The 10,376-nt window shown below is 40.1% G+C and overlaps 1 protein-coding gene across 1 annotated transcript; it reads left to right on the top strand.

Annotated features, from left to right (window-relative positions):
- Positions 1 to 305: 305 nt before the first annotated feature.
- On the top strand, positions 306 to 9,058 carry LOC18442027 (serine/threonine-protein kinase D6PK). The gene is made up of 3 exons (XM_006852251.4): positions 306 to 590; positions 1,239 to 2,764; positions 7,834 to 9,058. Exons 2-3 carry the CDS (start codon positions 1,413 to 1,415, stop codon positions 8,774 to 8,776), a joined length of 2,295 nt encoding a protein of 764 aa, XP_006852313.1. The 5' UTR covers positions 306 to 590; positions 1,239 to 1,412; the 3' UTR covers positions 8,777 to 9,058.
- The last annotated feature ends 1,318 nt before the right edge of the window (positions 9,059 to 10,376 follow it).

The raw sequence follows: 10,376 nt of genomic DNA, 5'->3' as shown, positions 1-10,376 counted from the left end.
ATGATAAAAATTTTGGGTCTTTTATATATATATATATATATGGGTGTAGAAAGATATCGTAGGAGCATTACTCTAATTTTTTTACACTAAAATTACTTGTTATGATAAAATTGGAAGGTGCGTTGCAACCTAATAGAAACCGCACTTTTACATAAAAAATTTCGACTTCAGAAATTTACCCCTCAGTCTGGCATTTAATTACGAGAATACCTATGCATTATACCAACTTATATTTACCCCTCGAAATTCCCGAATTTACGAGAATATCTCGTAAAGGCTGCCTTTTAAGTCTGCATTTTTTTTCCAGTCGCAGATGAAGACCCGCACAAGAAACAGTGAAGACTCTCTCTCTCTCTTCTCATTTTCTCCGTCTAGAAAACCTTTCAGATCCGAAACCCTAATTTCACTTTCTTCCCTTTTACTCTCTCACCTTTTAAGCTCTATACTCCATCTTTTTGTGCACCCTAATTTCTCTGAAGAAAAGCTTCTTCACTGATAGCTTTGACTCCCCCTTACATGGACTGGTTTCACCTGAGTCACTCTGAAATTTCCCACCTTTATTTGGAGGAAGCTTGTGAATCTTTAACTAGGTATGAATTTTGTTTTTTTTTGGTGCACTGTGGTTTCATAGTAAATGGGGCTTTCTAGGGTTTGTTGGTTGGTTTTCTAATGGATTGAGCCCGATCCAGGGTTTGTGTTTAGTTACAATTATTTTTCTCGATCTATGACTGGTTGGGGGTTTCTGTGTTGTGCGGTTTGAGGGATTCTAAGTATGGGGTTTCTTGGATTTGAGGTGGTTACGTTGTCTGGTTTGAGTGGGATCTGCATTTCTGGGCTGATGTACGGGTTCTAGGATTAGGGTTTTTGGTGGCTTCATTCGGTTTTCTTGTTACCTCAGTTATTGTTTTGCTCGTCCTTATTGACTGTTATTGAGTTGGGATCTGCATTCTTTCTCTGATCATGCTTCAAGTGTTTTTTTTTTCTTTCTTTATTACCTGTGATCTTCAAAGTTTGCTCTCACGGTGTTGTCAATATTCATCACTTTCTTTATCAACGTACATTTGGATGCATTTTGTATTTCTTGGGCTTCCATAAAGATTCGTGTTATGACATATTCATATTTTGATTGAATGATATTAATAAACATATAAAAAAATTATTAAACCATATCCAATAATTGTATCATGGAAAATTGTTTCTCATCAATTCTTTTTTCTCTCTTTGCTTGTGAGTTTCAGGGATGGTTTTGTGGGGCTATTTTGATTGAGAGAAACAAGGGTATTTTAGTTGACAGAAAGGATTATACCTTGGAAGAAAGAGTTGATGAGATGGAATTTCAGATATTCATGGTGTGAATGGAGTTGTTTGATAAATTTGATTTACAAGTGAACGATTTGCAAAGTCTTTAACTGATGGCCGCATCTGGGGTACCAGCTAATGGTAGGAAGAATATCTCTGTTCAAGTTAATTCTCAGACACCAGAACCCACTGTTTGTAACAATGCCACTGCATTGGCTGGAAGCCCCCGAATTACTCAACCTGGTTCTTTAAAAGTATCTCATAAACCAGGCATTGGCCCAACTGTTAATGTGCAGAACTTATCAGAGCAAGCTCAGAGAGTTGCAGGTCATCAAGGTAGTCCTCGGAAAACTTCACAGAAAGGCACCCATGTTCTTCACTTGTCTGAAGTTGGTTCCTGCAGGGGGCCATCTCAGAAACACGCAACTCGTGATTTGAACACATTGCCTTCTCCTAAAGGAAGTAAAGCACAACCAGTTCCTATAAAATTCACCTTAAAATCAGGTAATGGGGCTCCTTCGAAGCTGGTTTCGACAAATCTGGCAAAAGAGGTGAAACCCAATTCACATCTTGGGGTGCCTAATCAAACAACCAAGGCTTTGGAGGCCAACCATTCAAATAACTCAGGTCTTTCCGCTGGTAGTTCCTCAGGGGAGTTTGCTTTAACCGAGTCTTTATCATCTAATTCGATTAATGGGAAGCTTCAGACACCAGATGCTGGTTCAGATTCTCAGACTGAGACTGCAGATGAGTCTCCTTTTAAAGATTTCAAAGAAAGTTATGGCCATGTTGATGATGGTTTGAGTTCTTCTTTCACCAGTAATCAGACCACCCCATCTGATGGTTCCGGCAATGTTGTTCAACCTACAGATGGCAATGGCGTTAAGGAGAGCTTTGTAACTGCCAAAGTTAGTGATGGGACTAGCAGCATCGCTAAGACTAGCGGGAGCACCAAAGTCAGTGATGGTCGAGCTGATTTTAATGAGAGTGGGAAGAGCAGTATCTGTCGTGATAGCACTTGCAGTGATGTTAGCGATGAGAGTAGTTGTAGCAGCTTTAGTAGCAGTATAAACAAGCCCCATAAGGCAAATGACTCAAGATGGGAAGCTATACAAGCAGTCAGGTCACGAGATGGAGCATTGGGTTTGAGCCATTTTAGGCTTCTTAAGAGGTTAGGGTGTGGTGATATTGGTAGTGTTTACCTAGCTGAGCTGAGTGGTACCAGGAGCTATTTTGCCATGAAGGTTATGGACAAGGGGTCTTTGGCAAGCAGGAAGAAGCTCTTGAGGGCTCAGACTGAGAGGGAGATATTGCAATCCCTGGATCACCCCTTCCTGCCCTCTTTGTATACCCACTTTGAGACTGATAAGTTTTCGTGCTTGGTCATGGAGTTCTGCCCGGGAGGAGATCTGCATACTCTTCGGCAAAGGCAACCGGGAAAATACTTTCCAGAGCAGGCTGCAAGGTATCATCCTTAGATTTTCCTTTATTATGTGAACAGATTTGACTTATGAATTTAGCCTGTCAATTCCGATTTTTTGCTCATCAAGTTGATAGGAGAGTTTAGACTTCTGTCTGTTACCTGTATAGTTGTTATCACAGAAATTGATGCATGCTAGTAATTGGCAGCTGAGTCCCTCATGGTCACTCTTGTTGAAGCTTCAATGGTTTTATATATGATTATGTTACTATATTCTAGTAAATGTGCCAGTCCAAACAAATTGGAACCTGAAGTTTCTGCATATTTTGATTGTCCATGGTAAATTGGAATAATCCACTGGTAGTTGGGTTTTTTGTGGGCATGCGAGGGAAGATCATGTGATTCGTAAGTGTGAATATCCTATTATATAGATTTCATCAATTAAACTGTAGTAAATGTGCCAGTCCAAAAAAATTGAAACCTGAAGTTTCTGCATATTTTGATTGTCCATGGTAAATTGGAATAATCACGTGGTAGTTGGGTTTTTTGTGGGCATGCGAGGGAAGATCATGTGACTCGTAAGTATGAATATCCTATTATATAGATTTCATCTATTGTTTAACATTCCTTTCCATGTTCTCTGAAACATTTAAACTCCCACTCCCTCTTGTCTGAGATACATCAACTGCATCTGATGCCCTCTTGGAATCTACTGTCACAATGTCACTTGTGATTAATATCTCATCTTTAATGGTTTGTATCCACTCCCCATCATCTTGGATTGTCCCTACCACCTTGGATTTTCATTTTTGCTGGAGCATTTGTAGTCGGCTGGTTTAATGTTGTGTGGCAGGAGGATGAGATTGGTTTATGATTGTCATATTGTTGTGGGCAAACATTCTTATGAAAGTCTCATTTTCCAACTTTCAATTATGCTAATTCTATGTTTCTGCAACATTTTTGAGGAGATTTTTATTGACCAAGTAGTGTTAGTAAACACTACTCTGGGTGCCAGGCATCCAGACTTTTCATTACTAGTAAACACTTTTGAGGCTTAGGATAGTAATTCAATTAAGCTTCACTGTGTTATACCAATATACACACGAACCTAAGATGGAGAGACTCCAGTTTGTAGCTCTTTGACACACTTCTTTTATCAATGAACTGTTAATGTTCAGAAAATTTTTTTATGGTTATGTACAAAAGTTTTTTGGTGTTAAATACCATTTCTATTTTCCCTTGGAAGAGTTGAATTCTTGTTGGTTGTTTGCACCTTGCCACTCGACCTGTCTTCTCTTAGGCTGGGATGGCTGTTTTCACTTTTCATTTCACTTTATTTTTGTCTAAAACGGTTGTGGTCTGAATCAATTTTACATCCGATGTTTTGGCCATTTGGCTGGTGTCTACACCTATGTGAGTGGTTGTGAGAAATATTTCTTTCTTTTCAAAATTTGATAAATGTTCCATGTCAACATGTACATCCTTTTTTTGAAATAAGTGTTACCTTGTTAATAAGTATGTCCTTGTCATATGTGGACATCATGAACCATCCTAGTCATTATATAAATCCTTAAAATCAATAGTTGTTTATGAGTCAGAATTTCTGAATTATTGTAAATGCTAATTTATGCCCATAGTATTGCTTTCTATCTGCTAGTTAATCTGAAGTAGTTATAGGGCTTAGAGAAAAGAAAATGTCCTCGTTTATTCTTTACGTGAATATGGTGATTTGTTTTGCAATATGGTGATGTTTGTGGGACTCCATAGCCATTGCATTCAGGAACCTTTATGAACAATACTCCAGGTTCTCTAAGTTAAATCATTGCCTATAGGTAGCATTCGTGCTATTTTTTCTTTTCTTTTTTCGGTTGGATAGTGGGGGATTGTACTTGCACCCCACATGGTATATTAACTTGTATGAAAATTTACATAAGAGATGAATTAGTTCTGGACTGATATGGTATTGATGAGCCTCACTACAAGTCTCTATCTTTCAAAATGTACATAATGACCTTGCTATATTTGCTCTAGCTCGCTCGATGTCAATTGGGAATTTGTATTTCCCATCTTTCATATGTGGCTCCCTCTCTTTCATTCTACTGGGAAATATCTTTTCTTCTGGGATACCATTTTTAATTTTCCATGTCATCTTCCTTAGTGTCCCTTGAATAGTATGATGATGATCTTCCTTTGCCTGCATATGACCCAATTAGAGTGGGGATTGTAGCACTCCAAATGTTGTCTATGAATTTGTTTTTGAGCTTCTTTTGGATTCAGTTTGTTAGGAGGCTCTAGATGTTTGAGCCCACTATGGCTCGAGTTTTGATTCTCCACATGATTGCTTTCCAAATCTCTCCCACAAAGGCATGTGTAATAAGAGATGATCATGATCTTCAATCTCAGCTTTTCATAAGAAGCACCTATACTAACCGAGATGACCCCATTTTTTTATTTTATCAGCAGTAGCCTCTTTGATAAGATACTTATGCAAACCATGAGACCCCTAGGTGTATGATCTTCCAATGGAGGCTCATGTGTTTTATTTTTGGCCCCATGTTCTCTAATGATTTCATGATATCTAGATATATCAATTGAGAAACATTATTGATAAATGTGCTGCAGGTGAGTAAGATTGTTCAATGCTTGCAATCGCTTACTGTGGTTCCTATTTTATGGTCACAGTGTGGTCATAGCGTGCCTCACTTCCCCTAAATGGGCTGGGTAGTGATGATGGGGACCGCGACCCATCAAAATTACCATTAATTGGATTCTTCATACTATAAGTCCTTCATCACTACTGGCCTACAGATTGGGCAGTGATGAGCGATGACCCTTATGACAATACCATTGCCATGTTCATATGGATTGAAGTACACTTTCCCTCTCTGGTCACAGATGCCTACAAACCTTTTTTGTGGTCTTTGTATTAGTCCTTAGGGAGTACCATTACTGAGTGTAGGTACAAAATATTTAACAGTTCAAGAAATGTTTTTGAGATGCATTTACCACTAGAAACTGGTTTAAGTTGTAGTAGAACTGCTTTGAGAACAAAACTAATTCTGGTACCTAGGCATCTCGCAATCAGCACTATAGTTACCAGAACTGTCCTCCTTTGGTAGCAATTCCAGTTTGGAACAGCGACACTGCATTTCTGTGAAAGAATTGCTACAGATCTTGACAATTTCACTTTTTTTTTATTGTTGATTTGATGTCTTTGGAACGTAGACTCCTCATTGTGATATGATGGATATCTAAAAACTCAGGTGTCGACAAACTCTAGTTTTTATCGTTCCTAAAATTTTGAGAATTTGTAGTAAATGTCTTATTTTTAATAATAATTATTAATAAACAAGGTATTTTTAAGTCAACCTTTCTCAAAAAAATAAATAAAGTATTTTCATTTATCGATCTTTTCCAATACTTGTGGAAAATTATGATAAAAGGCACTCAATACATCGACTCCAATGTTTGGGGATGGATGCCAAAAACATCGATTCCAATAATAAGGGAGCCTTGGGTAAGTGTACTCACTATATGGAGTCCAATGCTAAGGAATTCATTTTTTTGAGAGAAAGGTTGACTTAAAGGTAGAGGTCCACCGAACTTACATAGGGAGCAGTGCCAATCACCCAATGCTAAGGAATTCTTGCTTATGGATAATCTAAGACCTTAGATATTTTGCCTTTTGGAACTCATTTCTTAATAATTTCTCGCCAAGTGCCAAATGGTTAGGTTAGGATGGTACCGTGATTATAACAAGGTAGGATTCTCGATTCCTATTGGATCAGAGTGCGATTCCCAAATGGTAGGCATCCCGCTTAATGTGCTATGCATTGTACCTATGGCTATTCTGAGTTTTCGACTCTAAAAATCATTTGGGCACCTTTGATTCTGTTATTCTGTTTCCTGAAACGATGCCAAGAAAGACAAAAAGAACCATGCAGCTTAATTTGAAAGAGTCTTCCTGGACATACATTATGAAAACTTCACATTAAATAAGTCTAAGACAAAAGATGTATCCAGCATGCATGCAGTCACCCTCTTTTGATTGTGGCATATTGCGGAGCTGGCTGAGGCTCTACCTAGGTGACCCCAGGGGTTGTGACTTGATATGGATTATCTTATAAAGTTTAAAAAGCTGAAATATACTTCATTTCTAGTGCTTTTTTATTCAGCACGCTTTTAATTAATTTGTCAGCTATCATAAAGAAAGGTGAAAATTTTTCTGGTGATGACTACAACTGTAGAACAGCATGAGAATCACGAACATACGAATATACAGATTACATCTACTAATTTGCAAGGTACAAGAATCCACAGGAAACGTAAGGCTGGGAAGTGATTGTTATCTGTTCCGTATCATTCTTTTGATTTTGGAGACTTAAAAATCTTTCTTAGTTATGATTGATAAAAAGAGGAGTCAATAGTTGGAAATGTTGGCCCAATGAAATTTGATTGTTTAATAGTCTTTTTGCCCTTACTATAAGTGTGATAATTAACATCAGTGAAGTGCGAGATTAAGAGACACCCATTATGGGGTTAAGGTGACCCAAATGTGTCACATAGCTTTCACAAGACAAAGCTTATTAACCCCTGATATGATATCAAATATGGAACTTCATTACATTCTGCCTTACTCAGGCCATTGAGTGCCCTATTGTACTAATTTCCTAATCTCTGGGTTCCAAGCATCTTGGTTTCAGTCAAGAGCTCCATGCCAGTAGGCATTGGGTTTGGCCATAATATCCCATACTTAGTTTATCCTTTATCCTCATTGGAACCAATGTCTAATATCTAACTATTAGGCAAAATTGGATTGCATAACTGTTTGGCGAACCATTCTATGGAAAACCGCTTGCATTAAGAAGCGAATTCATGAATATTGAATGCCTTTCGAGGAAAAACAGTTTATACCATTTAAAGAGTGTGAGATACTTGAAAAGGGCTCCTCACATTTGAAGCACATTGTTGTTCACCAAAATCGAAGTTAAATGTTCAATTACTTTTCACTTTGTTACCATTATAAAAACAAGATTGCTTTTTCCCTCGGCTACCTCACACACATGCTCTCTCTCTCTCTCTCTCTCTCACAAACTGCCTCTCTGCCTTCTCAGGTTCTATGTGGCAGAGGTCCTGCTTGCGCTCGAGTACCTTCACATGCTTGGCATTGTTTACCGCGACCTCAAGCCTGAGAACGTCCTTGTTCGTGAGGATGGACACATTATGCTCTCCGATTTTGATCTCTCTCTACGTTGTGCTGTCTCCCCTACCCTCCTCCTCAAATCCAACAATAATGGAGACTCTGACGCCAATAAGAATGCATATTGTGTTCAACCCGCATGCATTGAGCCATCTTGTGTGATCCAGCCTTCTTGTGTCCAACCCACTTGCTTTGTTCCAAGGTTCCTCTCAAGCCGATCAAAGAAAGAGAAGCCTGCAAAGCCCAGTAAGCCCAAGCCCGCAAAGCCTGAGATCAACAACCAGGTGAGCCCACTGCCAGAGCTCGTGGCTGAGCCCACTAGTGCTCGATCCATGTCTTTTGTTGGGACTCATGAATACCTTGCACCCGAAATTATCAAAGGCGAAGGGCATGGTAGTGCAGTTGATTGGTGGACTTTTGGTATCTTTCTCTATGAGCTTCTCTTTGGAAAGACCCCTTTTAAGGGTTCAGGCAATCGAGCCACTTTGTTCAATGTGGTGGGTCAGCCATTGAGATTTCCTGAGTCGCCCACTGTGAGCTTTGCAGCCAGAGACTTGATAAGAGGGTTATTGGTTAAGGAGCCTCAGCATAGGTTGGCTTATAAGCGTGGAGCCACTGAGGTGAAGCAACATCCATTTTTTCAGAGCATTAATTGGGCTTTGATAAGGTGCACAAGCCCACCTGATGTGCCCAAGCCATTTGAGATGGAGGTCCAATCTGCGAAGATGGGCCCAGGCCCAGGCCCTACCGGCCCACCAGGTCCAATGGTGGGGTCGAGTAGTGAGAAGAAGGGGGGCTCAGCTGCAGGGGTGGATGTGAAGCCATCAGGGAATTATTTGGAGATCGATTTCTTCTGAAACCATGTAGTGACTAGTTTTCCTTTACCTGTTGTATTTGCCATTTTTTTCACTCTCGCCCTCTCTGTCCCCCATATTTTCTTCTTGTTGCCCAATTCTATTTGTGAATGTAGACTTTCTTGTTTTTCTTGTTGGTGATTTCTTGTTGGATGGGGGGTTGGGAAGAGATGGACTCTTGGGAATGCAATGGCTGTTGGGATAAGCCGCCCCTCTTGTGTAAGCGCCTTGCATTCTTTGCACCGGGCTTTGTAAAAGAACAATATGGAAATGGCTTTTTCAAAATCTCTTCTTCTTAGGGTTTATGGGCGATTAGGGTTTCTGTGGTAGTGTTCCTTTCCTTAATTTCTCTCTCTCTCTCCCTCTCTCTCATGCTGTGCATTGCATTCTCTTGTTTTCTCTATCCTGTAAAAAGGGACACTGTAAAATGTGCATTTATAGACATGTAACCTCAGATATTGACAATGGATTGTCGAGATGAACTTTACTTGAGCAGGCATGGTGGTGGGGATGAAACTTGTTTTGGATGGACATGGATGTACTTAAGCATAGGGGTGGTTCCTCTCAAAGTTTTATTTGTCTTTGGTTGTTGAGAACATGGGGTCGGGGCTACATGCATATTGTTTGCGCATGATGCGGAGTGTGCCATGTCTTCCTGATGAGCATTGTTTGAAATTTTAACCATGTAAGTCACAGTAACTGTGGTATCTTTCTAACGCTATAACCAGTCATTATGCCAGGTTGAAAGATGGCCCCCGTCTCTCTCTCTCTTGTTGCTATGGAGACTTCAACACACATTCTTTCCTCCCTATTTGAGGGGTGCTTCAATAGGTTTTCCATATGTTCAAGTTGATGATGTGCCCCTCTCAATGGCGAGAGTTAATCGCCTCGGATCACTACGGAAGGCGGGCAATCGAGATGGAAAGGTAGGTTGGATAAGGGCTGCGTGGTTTGGATTAGGTGCAAATTTTTCATGGTGTGCAAGTGTTTGACTCATCGTTACATCACTGAACCAGTTGCCTTCAGGCCCACCATCTGAGGGAGACTTGAACAATCTCTCTCTCTCCCCTCCCCCTCTGAAGGGACCACCTTATCATACTCTCTCTCATTTAATTGCAGGGGACAGAGAGCAATACATGATTGAAAAGCTTCAAGTACAGAGAGGCCCCTGGGTTAAGAATGACCGCAAGTACAGAGAAGCCTCTGCGTTGAGATTGCTTTTCATTTATATCCATTTCAGAGTCACTGCAGTGAGCGAGTCAAGGTTGAACAAACTTGCCGGAAAAGCAAACGTACTCATTGTGGCGTGAGAATTGGGGCCTTGCATTTATTGAGCTCCTCTTTACTCTCTTTCAAGGGTGTGAGGGGGAGTCATTTCATGGTTTTTGCCAACACATTTTCAACTGACGATGGTGACTTCACGGCATTTGGGTGCGCATTCTTCCAAAGCCATTCACCCTTTCCATGCCTTCTCTGCCTCCTAAGAAATAACAAATAATTTGAAGAGGTTGTGTGTGTATTTGTGAGAGAGAGATAATACATGAAGGTAAAGTACCGTTTACTTTTAGTACAAGGTGGTCCGGGTGGGAGAGAGAGAGTTCAT

The sequence above is a fragment of the Amborella trichopoda genome, chromosome 6, assembly GCF_054954075.1.
Source record: "Amborella trichopoda isolate Santa Cruz 75 chromosome 6, AtrichopodaSantaCruz75HAP2 v2.0, whole genome shotgun sequence".
NCBI classification, from domain to species: domain Eukaryota; kingdom Viridiplantae; phylum Streptophyta; class Magnoliopsida; order Amborellales; family Amborellaceae; genus Amborella; species Amborella trichopoda.
The sequence above is the reverse complement of the archived record's forward strand: the minus strand, read 5'-3'. Positions and strand labels throughout refer to the sequence as shown.

Bases quoted from the DNA above. Each gene is read 5' to 3' on its own strand.
- LOC18442027 (XM_006852251.4), top strand. From the start codon at position 1,413: ATGGCCGCATCTGGGGTACCAGCTAATGGTAGGAAGAATATCTCTGTT. The intron at 2,765-7,833 runs GTATCATCCTTA...CTGCCTTCTCAG, and splicing joins TTTCCAGAGCAGGCTGCAAG to GTTCTATGTGGCAGAGGTCC.